Consider the following 18,503-nt stretch of genomic DNA (forward strand, 5'->3'; position numbering starts at 1 on the left):
GTTAATTGGTCGTTAACTCGTTAACGGTGCAAAATACCACCCCAAAGAGGTATATTTTCGGAATCAGCGCATCGAGGAGGCCCTGTATACCGATTTTCAGCCAAATCGAAAGACCCCGAAATATGCTGCTGTGAGGTTGATATTCGTTGCTGCTGAATTGACAGACGTGTTTTTTGGAGCGTTTTTGAGCGTTTTGTATTTATTCTATTCTTAACTGTTTTGATTTTGTGTTCGTTTGCTAGCTTCTGCTTGGGTGGTACGTAAGTAAGCTGAGAATTGGTATTCAATCATAGATATACAGACTATTCAATGCTCTATTCAATGCTTCATTCAATGCTTTATGAAATGCTTATTGAATGTTTTGAATTTCGAAGCATATTATTCATGGCATGTTTCTTAAGTTTCAGATAGGGGTTACCACCAATTTTGTATGAATGGTCAATGGATGACGGCTTGAACTTGAGCACATAAATTATGATTTTTGGACCAACAAGTTAGCCTCATTAGGCACACAAAGTTCATGCTCAGTTAGGGAAACTACGAGGCACCTAACTAAAATTGGATCAGCCAATCAACGGCTGGAGTGGGCGGGGCGATGACCATATATGGTCATAAAGTCAGAAAACATCTTTTCAGTGCATCCTAGAATTCAAATGAAAAAATAAGGCATAAGAATGTTTTTAACCACACATGGCCTACACTCACTCGGTGAACGATGCACTGGCGGCTCTAAATCGCAGGTCAATATCGCATCGCAATACAAGGTCAAACAGTGATTGGCAAAAATGGCGGATCAAATCAGACGTGCCAGAAAATGTAAGCAGCACCATGGTTTTAAAATGTCATTTTTTGTATTATTTTGTATATGGTTTTCCAGTTGTGGATAAATAATTATTTTAAATTTAAATTTCTTTATTTATTGTAATGAAATTGAATCTTTTAGCAATTTTCTTTCAAAATACCGATCCATTTATGGAATAGCCAGCTGATTGTGACGCCCGGAACCTGCAGAAAAGCCATTTTTCTATTGCCATTTTTGAGTGAATTTGCCGAATTTGATCAAATCGAGTTGATTCCTAGTGGAAAATGGAAGCTTTTTCTCTGTGATAAGTGGGCGTGATACTGCAAGGCGCAAGTACCGGCTTGTTATACCGTTTTTCACCCTTAGTAGTGACGGCTGCTTTTATGCCCATGTATTGTCATCAAAATTCAAAAGTCTTTTAATTGGCCAATCCATTTTTGGATCTTCGCCTCATAGTTTCCCAACTGTGATGCAATGTTGATTTGTGGCGACAGTTGACTATTCACAACATCAAGTGTTTATGCCAGCCCTCAGGCTCAGCCCACTCTTAGAACAGAGAACTGCAGGATTTGCTATGTATAAACATGTGGAAAGAATACATCATACTAGGCTGGGAAAGTCCAGACTGCAGAGCATGGAACATGCATGCCTGAGGTTTGTCTGGGCAGATGAAAGTTACCACCTGTCTAGAAGGGTCAGGGATGCTGCCTGTGTCCGTAATTGCATGCCTTGTTACAGTGGCGGCGGAACACCTTCAATTAAGGGGGCACTGCCGACTTTTGGTCCCATTCTTTCCCTGCAACGCCTATATGGCTAATGTTAAAATGCCAAAATCAAAGGGGGCATGGTGCCCCGGTGCCACCCCCATTCTGCCGCCTATGGCTTGTTAGGAATTATGCCTAACTATATTGCCATCTGTTAGCTTGTATCTAGTTCTCATCCATACTGCAAAGTATGGCTCGTAGGTCGGCGAGGCGCACCGGCCCAAGTTCAAAATCCGCAGCAACCCTTCAAAAAGAGTCAGAAAATCCGCACCAAAACAGACATAGATTACACAAACCTGCACCTAACCCAAAAAATGGCCAGTTTACATCCGCACTGACCTCAATTAGTGATATCAACCCCAAGCCTGCCGTCTCAGTAGTATAGTATCAAGTATGGAAACAAAAAGAGAAATACGTACCTCACAATTCAAACAAGAAGCATGTCATGCCAATACAAGAACTATATCCAGTATCTGCCTTGGCAATTCTTCCAGGGTGATTATTGTGCGATGTGCCATGGTGGCCCCAATGGTGTCGACAGTCGTCCTGAGAACATATACCCAGTTATAAAAAATAAAGATATGAACGACTAAATGTGTGATCATCTCATGCATGCATTTTTGGCGTACAAATAACATGAGCCGAGCGCATCTCGTTTATGAATGCTGCGGAATGCAAATTGCATCAACCTCAGATTCTTTCGATGCAACTTATTAGCTGCGTCGAACATACCTACCCGATAAATCGTTCGCATAGACCCCTTGGAGCAGTGGAGCGATGATGTAGCCCTGCCATCGGCCGTGCACATCTCGGGTCCCTCCCATCGCCCTGCTCATCTCTCTCACTCTACCGCCGGCGCCTCACAGAGCCGAGTGGTGCGTTTCGTGTTGTAACAGTGCGAAGAGTGCGAACTTGCGGGCGACCCACGTGATTGATGGGACCACCATACCATCGCTGGCACAGTCCGTTCTGACCACCGCACACTCGATTGGTCCCGAGAGCACACAGAATTACACGTCGAAGCTCCAACAATATTTTTTCTTCAATTTTCCGAATCCTCCTTGAACATGATTGGCCTGACGACGTAGAATCTTCGTCGTCCGAGAGACATCGAACGCGGGGTAAATCCGTACCGAACCAAGCCCAAATCTGCACCGCACCGCACCGAATCCGCACCAGCCTAATAAGCCCGCACCGACGAGATCTCGTCGAAATTGCCATAGTTTGCAGACTGGGACTCCTCATTCTGATATCAACAAAGACTGTGTACTTTGGCTCCTTGCTTTTATTGCCAGACATGTCGAATAAAATGAAACAAACTTACAAGGCAAACTGCAATGTGATTGGCCAAACCAACTCAATTACTGGTGCTTCTATGCCTCCTTGAAACGATGCTGAGACCTTCTATATATTTAAAATAATTGCAGAATAAATGCTAATTAAACCCTCCAAGGGGACTTCCCATATATCACTGACACTGGACGGAGGTTGGGAAATGGGGGCCAGCAATACTCAGAGGAAGGTCTGCACTCTTCAGTCCCACCTCTTGGGTAAATAGCCTAGTGCGAATACAGCCTTAGACTAGAACAGCAGTCCCAGTCACTGGCTGTCAACAAGTCTGGCTGTTGCACCGTAGAGCGAGCTGGCTGAGCCGGCAAAGCAGTGCGGCCTCGACAAACTCCACACAGACGACGACCCGGTAACGACCGATTCGTGTGCCAGAGGGCACCGCGGCTGTGACCCCACATCGACCACTGGTCACGTGATCCATAGTCACCAATGAAAGGACGCGCCACGTGGCGTGGCCAAGCGCCCGCTGGGTAGGTGACGCCCCAGCGCTGCTCACTGCAGCAAAAGCGGCCAGCCAGATGGGCCGTTATGTGTTTAGTTACTTTTTTAGCAATATAAGAGGCATTGATAAAAGCATTATCTACCTACCCTAGTATAATGATTGCTGAGCTCAACATAGAAATTAGAATGTGGATGGAGTGTTATATAAGAGCAGCTGCTGCACCTGATAAAATGCATTCCTCTGTTTTTGCTTACCTATGAAATATTGGTCTCATTTCAGCTACCTACTCTGCATGAAACTGTAAAAAGGGACCGAATTTGGCATAATTAATTTAGTACAGTTCCGGAAAACTTTCGACAATGGCGGACGATCCGGACGTCTCTAAGAAGAATGTCAGTTCTGACGGATTTGTTATTCCGGGCGCGGTACCGATTCGGCCCCGTCCGGCTGGTAGCGCCAACAAGCAGCCCCGCAGCCCTGACCTGCCGCCGCCTCCACCGCCGGGCGGCTCCTCGGAGAAGACGGAGCCTTCAAAGCAGGGCGGCTCGGGTGATAAGGCGGGGCTGGCGGGCGGCCGGTCGGCGCCGCCAGCGGGCTCCGGGGTGCCATACCGGCCGCCGCGCTGGGCCGGCTGCCCGCCGCGGCCCTACTCCCTGGAGGTGCTGCGCGGCGGCCAGATCCTGGACACGGTGCCGCTGGAGGAGCGCGCCTGCGTGGTGTTCGGCCGCCTGCCCGAGTGTGACGTGCGCCTGGAGCACCCGTCCATCTCGCGGTACCACGCGGCGCTGGTATACAGGTGAGCCGGCCGGCTGTGTGGCCATCTCAGTGAACTCGTCAGCCACGCCCTCACTGATCACTGTGTGTGTCCTGAGCTGTTCATTTGGAACTGCTAGGTGGTGTATATTCTAATCAATACCGTCAATCGCTGGGCGTAACTATTTCTGTGTGCGACAATCACCAATCAAGATGATATAGATATCTTTGAACATTTACAAGCAATATATGACCTTGCCCAATATCATGTTACAGAGCATCTACAGATGACGAGCATGAGGCGGGCTACTATCTGTATGACTTGGGTAGCACACACGGTTCGACGCTCAACAAGAATCCCATCCGACCCAATGTCTACTGCCGGATGCGTGTGGGTCACATGTGCAAGTTTGGCGGCAGCACGCGGCTCTTCATTCTGCAGGTACGCACGTGATAGACAGCACGAAAGATTCATTGTGTGGCTGGGTGAGAGTCGACACTGGAGGACTTTGTACTGCTGTCATGGATGAGGGTCGGCACTCGGCACTGGAAGGATTTTTCCTGCGGCTATGGTTACCTAGGGTCTGCTCTGTTATATAACTTTGTTATGCATATGATGAGGGCTGCACGGGAAGCATTTGTTTTGCCTTCATGGGTGAAGTACTGGGACGTGTTTTTTCTGCGGCGGGGAGAGGCTCGTCACTGGAAGGAGATCTACGGGTGGGCTGTGAGGATCGGCAGTCAGTGCTGAGCTATCCTGAACTCTCTGGCTGGCTGCCTTTGACTGACGGTGACTGAGCTGTTCCGACTGACGGCGACTAAACTGTCCTAAGTGACTGAGCTATCCCTACTGACTCTTTCCGCAGGGTCCGGAGGAGGACCGGGAGCCGGAGTCGGATCTGACCGTGACGGAGCTCCGGGAGATCGGTCAACGCCGTCAGGAGCAGCAGCAGGAGCGGCTGGAGCGTCTGGAGACGGAGGAGGGCCGGACAGAGGGCACGGAGGCCAACCGGGGACAGAGGGAGCAGCCGACGGCCGCCGACACCACCGCAGAGGAGGGCATCTCCTGGGGCATGGGTGAGAAAGACGGGTTGTGGAAGTGCGCTCTGTGTGATGGGGAGCGGACGTCATGACGGAAAATCAATGATTTTTGTTTCATAAGATGTCTAGGCGACTTCTACGACAAGAAACAATATAACTAGCACTGCATTTTTTTATTGGCCATATTTCTGGTAAATTGTTTTCCCCTGTTTATGTACGCCTGCTTTCTTGAGTCATAAGTTTCACATTTGTATCACCTCTAGCCCGTTTGAGACCCCACCCTTGGGCAGCACCCATTTCGGATACGCACACCCTCTACCCTGCCGCCGGCCAGCCGCCTAGGAAGTCGCTTTACGCCCGTGCGATCCCCCTTCCCGCTGATCACCACCTGTTTCTACCCCTACCCCACCCGTCGCTCATTACCAGCCGAGGACGCGGATGAAGAGTCGGACCTGCAGTTCAACCCGTTCGCGCTCGGAGAGGCCGAGAACGAACAGCTCTACCTGGTGGACCCGAAGCGCACGCTTCGTGGCTGGTTCGAGCGCGAGGGCCACGAGCTCGAGTATCAGACCGAGGAGCTGCCCGGCGGCCGGCACATCTGCAGAATCACGTGAGTGGATGATTGTGCCTAAGCATGGTGGCAGTCATTGTCAGGATTTAGGGTGTCACTGAAGCATTGTGGACTGAACACGATTATCAGCGGGAGAATTGGGTCGTTCGAGTGGAATGTCAACGCTGCATAATTATGACCCCGTTGATATGACTGTGTCCCTTCCTTGCTCCCCCAGCCTGCCCCTGGACACGGCCGACGGGAAGCCGCCGGTGGCCGAGGCGCAGCACGTCGGAAAGAAGAAGGAAGCTGTGTTCCAGTGCGCGCTGGAGGCGTGCCGCCTGCTCGACCGGGCCGGCGTGCTGCGACAGGCCAAACAGGGTACGGTGGCGGCCCCACCTGGCATTCGGGCTGCACAGCGGGGATGGTTTCGGTAGGCTGTAATTCGATACAATTATATTCACTATATTCAACTTACTGTATCCGTGCAACAATAGTAAAATTGTATGAATTTTTAGTGGTGGATCGACGTAAAAGTTAAACCTACAGCGCTTCTCTAAAACAGTGCTGGATAGTTTCAGACCGGCTGAACGATGATCCACGAATTGCATTCACGTTAAAGGTTCGCTCAAGAGAATCTGTTTTACTCATCGATTCCATTGATGCTTTTTTCAAACCTCGCTACCACTAGGCAAAATTTCCTCGTTATAGTTCCAAGTTGTCATCCTCAACTTTGTTGATGTGATATTTTAGTACACTTCATTTAGTGCGAAAATTTTGATCTTTTTTGTAAACATTGAAAAGCTCTGGTCACAGTCCATTAGTAATGTAGGAAAAGACATTGGTAACCCCCTTGCGTCGTGTCTCAAAGTGTCGCGATCCATCTGTCCCCCTCTCCGGCCTCCCCAGAAAGCCGTCAGACCCGGCGACGGAAGCAGACCGGTTACGATTCGGACGACGACGATACGTTCCTGGACCGTACCGGCGCTGTGGAGCGCAAACGGCAGCGGCGCCAGCAGACGACGGCCGCTGAGCAGCCGGCAGAGACCTACCAGAGCCTGGTGAGACGCCCGGGGGAAGCGGCTGTCACGGGTTTCCCGGGTTGTTGCCAATTCATGTAGACCAAGGCCCATCATAAGGTCGTCATATGGAAGGGAACCACTTTCATTCGCTTGCTTAGGATTTGATTTGAAGTTGTGCATTTGGTACTGCTCCGGAGTATCACTGCATGTGTCATAGGCTGGATTTTTTAGGCCTAAGAGTAGCTACGGCAACCATAAGCGTCTCCAATATGCCCCAATGGAACACGTTATCTTCAGCGGCATGTTTCACATGGTTCGCGAAGTTAAAAGTTTTGATGCCACAATTCAAAACATGTTTAATGTGAACGCATCCCTGCGTCGGTATGTCCTGACGCGGGTTTGTGTTGTCTGTCTCACAGTGATATGACCGCGTCTATCTGTCGGTATGCCCTGCCCTCCAGTGTTGTCTGCATCTCGCTGTGACGTGGCCATCCTCTGTCGGTATGTCCTGACTCCCGTGTCCCGCCTGTGTCCCGCAGCTGGCCCAGTACCAGAAGGTGGAGGCAGAAGCCGCCGCGCTCGAGCGGCGCCTGCAGCAGGCCGAGACGGCCGCCCAGTCACCCGCCGAGCCGGCCGCAGCCGACGGTGACGAGCTGGACGCGTTCATGACACGGCTGAGTCGCGGCGCCATCGGAGACCGCCAAGAGCGACGCCAGCTGCGGGCCCGTCTCAGCCAGCTGCGCTCCGAGCAGGCGCGTCTCGGCCGGCTGGTGAACCTGACGCGGCCGGCCGAGCTGCCGCCCCTTCAGCTGCCGCCGCAGGCCGTCTCCGCCCGCTCGCCTCTCACCGGCTTCATCGGTAGGCGCCGGGGCAAGGGCCCGGCGACACCGGCAGCCGGCCGGCGGGCTGCGCCGGGCGCGCCGCTCACCGGCGGCCGGGGTCCGGTCCGCGCGCCGGCCGGCCCGCCGAGTGTGAAGGACTCGCCAGCTGTGTCAGCGACCCCTGCCGACAGGGACGCCGGCGCCGGCCAGGAGTGTGACCCTGCCGGCGCCGCTCCCACCGGCGACTGTCCCCGGCTGTTGGAGGTCCGGACCGCGGGCAGTGAGGGTGATAGAGACTCTAAGGTGGAGACTGGCCGCACCTCCCCTCCCCCAGCGGGGACCGACGACAGTCATTCGGCCGGCCGCGTCTCCCCTTCCCCGGCGGGGGCTGACGATGGCCCCGCGGTCGGCTGCGCTCCCCCTCCCCCAGCGGGGGCTAACGGCAGACCCTCGATCGGTCCCACTCTGCCTCCCCCAGCGGGGGCCAACGGTAGTCCCTCACCTCGCCCGAGCCCGCCCGAAGAGCCGACCAAGCCAGTCAGACCGCCCAAGAAACGACGCCAGGACAGAAAGGTACGTGCAGGAGGGCGGTCTCACGTTATAGTGAGATCGGCTTGGGCATATTGAAACCGTGGTTACGTGAAAGCCGAGCGGTTGAACCTGCGACGGTACTCTTTTCCATAAGGTGTTCCGTGTGGAACCGGATATCAGTTTTAGGGTAGCAGGTAGAGCACGGGTACATGCCAAGTAGTGCAAGCTCAAAGCTGTGCCTTCAATAAATTTTACCAGTGTAGATCACTTTACTCGCGCCTCACTGGGGGGGGGGGGCTATTCATAGCCCCTCCTCCCGTTTTTCTGCAATAACTTCCAAACCGCTTGACGTATCGACGCCAAACTTTCAGTACCTTCGACTGCATCAATTTGACACCTTTTGTTAAAATATGAACTTCGTAGCTACCATAGGTCGGCCGGAAATGACGTTAGAGTGACGTCATGTTCGGCCGATTTCGACGCAAAACATTGAACCATGGCAATCGCTCCCAAGAGCTCAGTTTTTAAGCTAGATCCAATTTCTTTGCATCAGAGGACTCAGAATAGACTGCGCTATCAAACTGCTATCTCGGATTTTCAAAATTTTGAAAATTTTGAAAACTATATATAATGAAATTCAAAATTTATATCTTTATATTTTTTTTACCTTTCGAAAAAAACGGAATATATGTGATAGAACACATGCTTATGACTTACTCTAGCAAGTTTTAGCCAGCTATCTACAGAAATGGCACGCATTATAACAAAAATTTCACGAGTATAAATTTTTCAAATCAATTTTTCAGTACCTATTCGACATCGTACACCAATTTAAATGGCACCGTCGTGTTCCTGAGCTCAAACCGCATCCGATAGACACCTTTTTTGTTGAAAAATCTTAACTTCAAAATTTGACCTTTTTTGACCTGACCTAAGCTAAATTCAACTCAAAATGACCTCGAATGGTACAAATGACATCAAATTTGAAATATATGGCCAAAATGGACCATAAAACATGTATCACGTGACCGACGCATGATATAATATTTCCGTGACCTGTGCTGACCTGACCCTGACCTGAAAATCAAAGTACAAGTTTTATACCCCCAGGGTATCTAAAGCATCTGTACACGAGTGTGTAAACCAAAAATGAGCCCGATCTTACTTGAAAGACGGCGACCAGAGCCCAAAATGTGAACAAGTCAATTATCGATAATTTTTACTTTGACCTGACCTGTGACGTCATCGGTGACCTCGAGGTCAATGAAATTAGGTTTCGTTCGACAGTTTTTCCGGGGCTATCAGATGCCGTTTGAACTTTGACGATCGGCCCAGTAGTTTCGGAGTTAGGAAGGGGGCTATGAAGACTGAAGAGCCCCCCCCCCCCCCCCACCCAGTAGGGCGCGTTATACGCAGACCCCAGTGGGGCGCGGGTTAATTGCCAGGCTTTCAGAAACCCCAGCCGTTCAGAAATGACTTCCTTTTTCGGCAACACCATTTTAACCTCCCTTCGTCCGTATCTAGTTCTTCCATTCCCCACCACGTTATCGTCGTGCGATGTGCCGCACACATTTAACTGTTCTCCGCCGTGTGTCGACAGGCTGCCGCTCCCCAGTACTCAGAGCTGGCCGGCGACGGCTCGTACGACGTCTGGATGCCGCCGGAGGGCCAAACCGGGGACGGCCGGACCAGTCTCAACGACAAGCTCGGCTACTGAGAGGCATGTCCGGCGGTCCAGGCCGGCGACGGCTGACGATCTCTCATTGTCCAACGCGTGCACCGCTTCAGTGAGCGGTGTGGATGTCCGTTACGCTACTTCCATTCAACAGAGCGGTAGCAATATAATTATGTATTTTTCAAAGTACTGCTTGTACATGTTTTTGACAATATATGGATACATGGTGCGCGCGCGGCGTGTAACACGAGCCGGCCACCTGCCCTGTGGCGCCGGCAGGGACCGGACGGTCGCCAGGCGCAGGCGCCAGCCGGGAGAACAATCCGAGCGCGAGACGCTCGCCGCGCGGGGAGCCCTGGCGGAGCTGTCGAAGGGAGACTGCCGGGACGGCGTCCCGCAGCGGCCCTTACCTAACGGGTCCACTCCAGCCACACTGCACACGCCGGGGCGACTGAGCCTAACGGGACCGGAGCGCTGCAGTTATGCATTATCGACGATCACTCACAGTTTACAATCACACTGGTGCTTGGCTATTGGCAAATCGAGGCGGCCTTTTAGGTAGCCCAGGTTCTCAAAACGACTCATAACTTCTCGTTTAATTTCGAAAAGTGTGAAAATCGTGACAAATGACTCAAACCTCACCAAGGAGTTAATACTCGTAAGTACCATATTCCTGAAACTTACGTATCGTTCTGAATAATCGTATCGCCAGTGTATGTTCTAAGGTACTATAAAAGTTACCAGTTTATGCCAATTAAATAACTCCTGCAAGATTCGTTTACGATTGTCACCGTTGCCTGATAAATGATATCGTTGTATCTTGGACTTCTGTCGAAACAAAGCTACGCCGTTTTCTGTCATTGAGGCCCACGCGAACGTGTTCAAATCTTTGCCGTTGCGTTGGAAACACAACAAGCCCAGCAGCGCACCCATCGGGCCGGGTGTAACCTCTGAGAAGCCGCCACAGCTGCACCCCTGGTTAGGCCAGCATCATATAGCCATAAGCGCATCACAATATCACCCGCGCCGCGCACGGCCGGGCGGCAGCCGACCTCTGTCGACGATCGACTAGGAGGTGCGGCAGTCTCCCGGAGTCGGGCCATCGTCTGCGTCGTCACTCTCGTCCGAGGACTGCAGGTCGAGCTCGTTACTGAACAACTGCGGGCAGATTGAACAGGGGATGGGATGAGGGTCGGTCGCTGAACAGCTGCAGGCAGAGGAAAAGGTGCCCAGGGGACCATCAACTGCGAACAGAGGAGCCCGAACTGTCGAGCGGTCGGTCACCGGCTCGTTTCGCATAGGTCCGACCCGCAGTATCTCTCACTATTCCCTCGCTCTACCCTGAGCCGCTACTCACCTGGTGTCTGGCCCGCCGCTGCGCTCCGAATACCTGCTGCATCAGCGTCCACATCAGACTGCCGCCCAGAGAGTCGGCCGACGGCGTCTCCTCGACCCGCTCCTGTAGGTTCCTCTGCACCGTCTGACGGCAGGGGAGGGAGGGGTCCGGTCAGCGGGGTGTGTCTGAGGCCCGCTGACGGCGAGACCAGGCCGGTCATGTCAAACTGAGAGCCGACAGGCCGCTCAATACAGTCGAAGGACCGACAGGGCGAGCTAAAACGTGCGGAAAATAGCTAACAGCGAAGCTTAGTGCTACTTCCATTTTATCAATCTTAGGAGCTTGTCTTACGACAGGGCCTGGGCCTGGTCTGCAACCATGACAGGAAAGTGCTGGGGCTAGCCTGCACCCGCGACAGATTCTGGCTTTACCTCCGGCACATATCACAGGTTCTGGGGCTGATCTTCCCTCCTGCTCACCACACGGTTTCAGGCCTTACCTCCTGCACCCAGGATAGGTCCTGCGGCTGGTCTCTGGAGGCGATCCACAGTTTGACGTCGTCGTCCAGGCCGCTGGTGGCCAACACTGGCATGTGCGGGTGGGGCTCCAGGCAGTTGACCTGGGGACAGGGCAGGCACAGTCAGGTGGGGCTACAGGTAACTCACCTGAGGACAGACATCGATAATTTCGCGGCTCAAAAGCTGTTTACTTTGTCATTCAATGTCATTTTACACCGGCGGTCGATGCATTACGTCGGCAAAGTCACTCTGCTGATATCCTTGCATAAAAAATGTGCAAACTCGTGTGCGCCATGAGCCCACGGTCCAGTCACCCCCGCGCTGAATGCGTGAGACTCCCGACACAGCTGTTAGGTAGGTGGCGGAACCGGGCATGACTGCTCAAGTCAGCATGACTGAACTTTCATACAAATTCCTCAACATTGAAGCAGCAATAGTAACCAAGACGCCAGGACCAGCATACTTAAAGTTACACCACTTAGCTGGTATGCTGGTCCTGGCATCGAACGTTTTGGGGGGGGGGGGGGGAAGAACTGAAGACCTGAGATCATGCACAGTGCAGGATCTCAGGTCTTCAATTCCCTTCGTGCAGGAGCTCAGGTCTTCAATTCTTCCCTCGAAACGTTCGAACTACAAAAGATACTCTTGCCGTGTAGCGTTTCGGGCACAAACTCACCACGCCCTTTTCGTCGCCGGGCATGCACTGGACAATCGCCTCTGTGTTCTTGTCCCAGAAGAAGATGTTGCCGCAGTCTGAGCCCGAGACGATGTACTCGCTCCTCGGGCCGTAAAAGTTCACACCCTTGACTGCCGGCGCAAACGGGGAGCAGTGCAGTGTTGTGGGGACTACGGACACTATGGCTAAAGCAAGATGTCTTGAGAAAATAAACGGATGTCACAAGACGCCCAACAGTCGGCACGGGAGTTCACAATTCCAGGTCTACAGATAGAAAATACTACAATTATATGATATCACGGTACACAGAACCCACCGACAGACTGCCTGCACAATGTGTCCCTTCTAGCTCCGACTGTCAACATCGGGAGTCCCTCGTCCCGCCGCGCTGGAGCCCCTGCTCTACCGTGGCGCTACCGGTCCCCGATGTGCCCTCGCGACCGCCCGCCCTCCCCCCTCCCCCTGTCCCAGAGATGTCTCGCCGACCGACCGTCCCCTCCCTGTCCCAGAGATGTCTCGCCGACCGACCGTCCCCCTCCCTGTCCCAGAGTTGTCTCTGACCACCCCCTCCCCGTCCCAGAGGTACGGCTCCGTCCAGACTCACTGGTGGCGCTGTTTCGATGGCCCGAGTACTGGTGCACACAGTCGGCGCCGTCTGAGTGTGCCGCGTCAAACAGGTACACATCGTCGTCGTTGTAGGAGGCGACGATCTCGGCGCCGTTGTAGCTGAACACGGCGCATGTGACGCTGTAGCGGCCCCGTCCATCATCCAGCTGACCGCAGAAGGTGTGGTCACCGGTCAGACAGACAGCGAAGGTCAGTTAGACCCAGACAGAGCGAAGGGGAAGAGGGGGAGAGGCGGCCGCATGTCTCACCAGTCTGTAGTTCTCACCAGTTTGTGGTTATCTCTCACCAGTCAATGGGGGCAGAGGTGGCAGTGTCTCTCGCCAGTCCGTGAGGACAGATGCGGCGTCACGTCTCACTAGTCAGTGTTTATCTCTCACCAGTCTGTGGGGGAAGAGGCGGCGGTATGTCTGTAGCGACAGAGGCCGGTGAGTGTCTCACCAGTCTGTGGTACTGGTTATATCTCACCAGTCTGTTATCTCTCAAGTCTGTGGTTAAATCTCACCAGTCTGTGGGGGCAGAGGCGGCGGTAGGCCGACTGCTCGCTGCCGATCATCCGACGGTCGTACACGCGCACGTATTTGTCGATGCAGGCCAGCAGAAACACGTTATCGTTGTCCGGATGGCAAGCGATCGAGTTGGTCGGGATCCTCTTGCCGTTATCCATGCATTCCAAAAGCCTGCCGGAAGATATTAGACTATTGAGGGAAGATACTGTAAAACATTTAATGTATTTAGATATGTACCGCATAAGAAAGGTATGTACCAGCAGGCATCATTCATTTTTTAATTTGAAAAAGCATCGCCCTTATTAACATTACGTAAGTAAGTACTGCAACCGTCTTCAAATTAAGGGTAGCAAATCGTGTCCCCATTTATCTCCGAACATAAAAACACTGATATGAAACGAGCGCAGACTTTTCACGCAGAGCAAACAGCACGTGGACAGTTGCGGTTGGTAGCGAGAGCGACTAGCCTGAGTACCTGACTGACCGACCTGTCCAGCTGTCTGCAGTGACTCGCCTGTCGGGCTGGCGGTCTGTATCGACTCACCTGTCCGGCTGTCTGTATTGCAGTGACTCACCACTCCGGCTGGCGGTCGGTAGCGAACTCACCTGTACGGCTGACGATCGGTAGCGACTCACCTAGCTCCCAGTCTGTCCGTAGTGACTCACCTGTCTCGCTGGCGGTCTGTAGCGACTCACCTAGCTTACTGTCTGTCCGCAGTGACTCACCTGTCTGGCTGGCGGTCTGAGAGCACGACTCACCTGTTTGGCTGGCGGTCTGTACTCTGTAACGACTCACCTGTCTGGTTGGCGGTCGCGCAGGTCGATGTTAAACACCACGGCGTCCTCGCCACACGAGAGTACCGTCTGCGGCGAGTGGGCCGGCAGCGCCAGCTTGCGGCCGGAGCCGCGGTGCTGCGCCAGCCGGCGCACCGATCGACACTCGCCGGCCGGAGAGATCTCAGCCAGCCGCACCTGGCCGTCTCGACTGGTCGATACGATGTGTGTGTCACTGCGCTGCGGCACGAACTTGGACTCGAAGATGTTGCTCTTGTGTCCCGAGTTGTACGAGTATGCCTTGCGCTGCCGCTGCCAGTCCCACACGACCACGTTGAGGTCGTCCGAGCCGCTGGCCAGCAGGTCGCCCGAGCTGTTGAAGTGCAGGCAGTTGACGCAGCCCTCGTGGAAGCAGAGCTTGTCCATGAGCTCGAGCCGCTCCACGGCGTGCAGGGAGCTGCACAGGTGGAGCCGGAACCTGTCCTGCTGCAGCAGCGCCGGGCGGCCGCCCAGCTGCCGCTTGTGCAGCTCCCTCACCAGCGACCAGGTGTGGCGCGGCCTCGGCTTCTGCATCACGTCCTCGGCCTTCTTCTTCATGTCGGCCAGCGCGGCCGACAGCGCCGCCTCGTCGTACTCCATCTCAGAGTCGGAGTCAGGCGACGAGCTCGACAATCGGGCCTCGAATCCCAGACCAATGTCGTCGTCGTCGTCCTCGTTCGACGCTGTCTCGCCGTCGCCGACGGGTGGAGTGCTCTCACGGGCGCCCTCCGAGCCGGCAGCTTCCATGGGCTCTGAGGGGCTGCCGTCGGCCGGCGGTGAGGTCGGCGGCTCGTCTGCCTCTGCGCGCGACGAGTCTGCGTCACCGGGCGCCGCGGGCTCGCCGGACCCGCGGCGTGCCCGCGTGGCGTCATCCGAGTCCCGGTCCGAGCCAGCCTCTGACCGGGCCGGCTCCGGGGTGGCCGCCGCGCCACCCGAGTCCCCGGCCGGTGTGTCCGACATCACAGCACGCTCTTCAGTGGTCTCTTTAGATGCATCGCTGGACATCTTGTGAGCAGTGAACACATGCAGCTTCAGAGTAAATATGCAATATTATTGTGTTGGATATTGTGGATCTTCTTGACACGGCACTGTCTTGCACAGGGATATCATAAGGAGCCTAAACATCAGCTTTAAAATGAAGAGACCTAGCACTTAATAGAATCAAAGGCAACCCTGAATATAATATTCCCTAGCAATGTATAAAACATTAATGGCAACTGGCAAGCATGTCATGCGAACTGGAGCAGGCTGGTTTTTGATTCACCTTTTTTGGATCGATTCAATCATTGATTCATTTGATTTTTGTTTGATTCAATCACCGTTTGAATCCTTCAAAAAATTTGGTGAATCGATTCCTTTTGATTCAGAGAATCAAAAAACAATAAAAGGAATGATTCACGTTTGATTCAGCCAAATTTTTTTGAATGATTCTTTTTTGATTCAATTAAAAAATAAGATATACAAAATATCAGGGATAGTATTGTATTTGTTGTGTTCTTTTTGTTGTCATGTAATGGCAGTAGTGTTAATATTTGTTGATAATGAACTATGTTCGTTCACTTAAATTTTTTTAAGTAACACCCCCCCTCTTGTAACTCGGCTCCTGGGCCACGTAGCGATACGCGGAAGGCGGCGTTCGAAAGAGCGTCAAAAATAATGACGAAATCACTTCGGTCAATTTTTTGGTCAGGTCAAAGGTCAGGTCACCAGAGGTCATTGAAGGCCAAATTTCGCCGATTTCCAGGTCGAATATCGAAAATTTCCAAGAAGCCAACACATAACTCGGGAACCAATAGAGCTACAGCGCCGCGGAAAAGCGCATTCGATAGCCCTATTAACGCCCTTTCTGAGTAGTTCTCTCAGATTTGACCTAACGTCAACGGTTTTGCCTACAGGGGGCAAAAACTGCAAAAATAGCCGATTTTTTCGGAAACAGTTTTTCGGCAATAACTTTTGACCCAAGCCTTGTACGAGCTTACTTTTACCGGCATCGTGTTCCTCTCATCAAGACGCATCGAATGAACTATAACTTGACCTTGAAAAATTTGACCTCAGGTCAAGGTCATGACCTGACCGGAAAGGGTCAGGTTGCATATCAGTCGATCCGTATCGTCGAGCTGAACACATCTAAGGCGTTTTCATCGCTCTAGCATGCCTCTATCAGAAGTTATTTGCGAAAAACTGTTAGATACCATTCGTGACCTAAGATGACCTCAGGGCATAAACAAAGGTCACGGACACCATTTTCATGTTCAGTGTGTCTAATATACTTGTAATTCGGTGTTTGGGAGTGTTTATCATGTCTTTCATCCAAAAGAGGCGCATTTCAATTTTCTCCCATTGACTTATAATGGGGAGGTCGCAAAATTGACCTGACCTTAGGTCATCGATATCAAAATTCTGAGATATACATTTTGTACATGCTGTTGCTCTTAGCAATCGCTGAAAGTTTCAAAGCGATCGGTCACTCGGTGTAGCTATGACAGACATTGAAACTTTTTATGAAGTGAGGTCACTTCAAGTGACCTGGTGACCTGACCTTGAATGACCTTGGTCTGAAATTTTCACAACAGAATTGATGTATGTGTAGTGTGTAGAATTGATGTATGATAAGGTGTACCAAAAACGGCGGCGCTCCGCGCCGCCGTTTTTGAGATATTCGCGAAAAACCACAAGGGGGGTGTTCAAAAACCCCCCAGCAGGGCGCGGGTTAAAGGGACCCTCCCACCTTCAAAAAAGTTTATGAATTGGCATGAAAGTGATGTCGCTCGGTTCAGAAAGACCGAAAACGAATTATCTACCAAATTTCACCGAAAAATATTCACCGGTTTTCAAGGTATTAGACTTTTACTTTTGTTTACTTTTTGGGATCTCCGCTGTTCCAAGCGACTTTATTTGGAAGCAAAAGGTTGGCAGCTGAAAGTGCGGCACTTGTTGCGCGCAAAGCAGCATATACAACCGCGTGCTACAAAACGTTTTAGTCAAACATTTAAAAATCGTTAGATATCTGCGCTGACGTTCAGAGTGGTATTCCTATGCATTAGCCCCTCTGAATCAAAATGCTGCAATTTTGAAATTCAATATTTCCGATTTAAGGCATTTCTCGATGTTGTGAGTGCCGAAACCGGTAATTGTGAGCCAGGGACCCCATTTTGGCTATCTCAACTCAAATCTAATGTTAAGGTGGGAGGGTCCCTTTCAGTAGGGTACCATAGTTCAGAAAAAGCAAAAATGAATATCTACCAAAGCATTGCAACCACTGGATGCCGGATGGAGCCAACCACACAAGAAGAAGGCAGATACATCCTTGCCAGAAAATGTGAAATGTTACTTAAGCGACAAACTTTGACATACAGCATACAATAAGTGTTCCTTAGTTTTTGATATTATCAGCAGCATCATGCTTCCCCATTTTTAATACATAAAACATTATCAACTGAATTTGAAAGGCCCAATGCCCAAAAGGTCAAACAGGTCATGACAAAACAAAACCTCTGTGGCCACTGATCGACCTGCTGCGCCAGAGGCCATACAGCAGGCTGCACATGAACTTGGACTACAAGATCAAGATACCGATTAGAAACGTATACCACATTGATTATACAAGTATGGAAAAGTTGACCGGGAGGATGATAGCTAGCCCGGAAGCTAATACATGCAAACGGTAATAGTTTTAAATAAACATACGACATCCACCACCTATCCCTCTGCCTGCGCCCCAGCTGTCACTATTGCGTCATAACAAGGACCATTCTCAAGGTTCTTGAAACGGAAACGCTATTCGACAGCTATTCTTTTAGGCACCCTATTACTCAAGAGTCACTGAGCTAAGCAACACAAAATTAGCACTTTTCGAATCTAAATATTAAATTGCATTACCTGTTTTGAATATGGGGATCCCAAATGAACTCAGTGACATCAAGAGGCACCATTCGAATCAAGTTATACGATTTATCAGCTGTTTCGAATATGGTGTCCTTCCTAACCTTAGACCGTAGGTGTTCTCGGTGACCTCCTAAGGTCAACTTTCCGTTTCCCCCTATGGCAGGCATTCTATAACTCGAAATAAGGACAACACTACACGACCGCCACCCTTGTAGCCATTCTTTCACTCAGGAACAACTGGGACCATCCGGACAAATGAAACACCACTCGAATCAGGGGATGCGATTTAATCAGCCGTTTTGAATATGGTGACCTCATCAATGTGACCTCGGTGACCTCCAAAGGTCAACTTGAGTCTTGACGTTTTCGCCTATTGCAGCCATTCTCAGGA

General features: G+C 51.7%; 2 protein-coding genes across 5 annotated transcripts; one reads left to right on the forward strand and one right to left on the reverse strand.

Annotated features, from left to right (window-relative positions):
* Nucleotides 1–217: 217 nt before the first annotated feature.
* Nucleotides 218–9,937, forward strand: LOC122369927 (kanadaptin-like). The gene is made up of 9 exons (XM_043345096.1): nt 218–260; nt 3,638–4,154; nt 4,388–4,553; nt 4,978–5,188; nt 5,579–5,762; nt 5,941–6,083; nt 6,612–6,763; nt 7,264–8,118; nt 9,677–9,937. Exons 2-9 carry the CDS (start codon nt 3,718–3,720, stop codon nt 9,791–9,793), a joined length of 2,265 nt encoding a protein of 754 aa, XP_043201031.1. The 5' UTR covers nt 218–260; nt 3,638–3,717; the 3' UTR covers nt 9,794–9,937.
* On the reverse strand, nt 9,911–17,959 carry LOC122369928 (DDB1- and CUL4-associated factor 8-like). 4 transcript variants are annotated; one of them, XM_043345101.1, is made up of 8 exons: nt 17,927–17,959; nt 14,211–15,315; nt 13,411–13,585; nt 12,886–13,054; nt 12,282–12,412; nt 11,587–11,706; nt 11,109–11,231; nt 9,911–10,909 (listed from the first exon to the last, which is right to left on the reverse strand). In XM_043345101.1, exons 2-8 carry the CDS (start codon nt 15,230–15,232, stop codon nt 10,820–10,822), a joined length of 1,830 nt encoding a protein of 609 aa, XP_043201036.1. In that variant the 5' UTR covers nt 15,233–15,315; nt 17,927–17,959; the 3' UTR covers nt 9,911–10,819. The 4 variants fall into 4 exon arrangements, with proteins under 4 accessions (XP_043201036.1, XP_043201033.1, XP_043201034.1 ...); XM_043345098.1 differs by having other exon boundaries at nt 17,915–17,959; XM_043345099.1 differs by lacking the exon at nt 17,927–17,959 and adding an exon at nt 17,883–17,909.
* Between the last annotated feature and the right edge of the window lie 544 nt (nt 17,960–18,503).

Source organism: Amphibalanus amphitrite, unplaced genomic scaffold (genome assembly GCF_019059575.1).
Source record: "Amphibalanus amphitrite isolate SeventyFive unplaced genomic scaffold, NRLGWU_Aamphi_draft 001085F_arrow, whole genome shotgun sequence".
In the NCBI taxonomy this organism is placed as follows: Eukaryota; Metazoa; Arthropoda; class Thecostraca; order Balanomorpha; family Balanidae; genus Amphibalanus; species Amphibalanus amphitrite.

What these genes read in the sequence shown, in the direction of transcription:
- LOC122369928 (XM_043345101.1), bottom strand. Translation starts at nt 15,232, where the DNA reads ATGTCCAGCGATGCATCTAAAGAGACCACTGAAGAGCGTGCTGTGATG. An exon ending in GCCTCTGCCCCCACAGACTG is followed by an intron (nt 13,055 to 13,410) that starts GTGAGATTTAAC and finishes TTCTGCGGTCAG; the next exon opens with CTGGATGATGGACGGGGCCG. An exon ending in ACCTATCCTGGGTGCAGGAG is followed by an intron (nt 11,232 to 11,586) that starts GTAAGGCCTGAA and finishes CCCTGCCGTCAG; the next exon opens with ACGGTGCAGAGGAACCTACA.
- LOC122369927 (XM_043345096.1), top strand. Translation starts at nt 3,718, where the DNA reads ATGGCGGACGATCCGGACGTCTCTAAGAAGAATGTCAGTTCTGACGGA. An exon ending in CGCGGCTCTTCATTCTGCAG is followed by an intron (nt 4,554 to 4,977) that starts GTACGCACGTGA and finishes CTCTTTCCGCAG; the next exon opens with GGTCCGGAGGAGGACCGGGA. An exon ending in CGGCACATCTGCAGAATCAC is followed by an intron (nt 5,763 to 5,940) that starts GTGAGTGGATGA and finishes TTGCTCCCCCAG; the next exon opens with CCTGCCCCTGGACACGGCCG.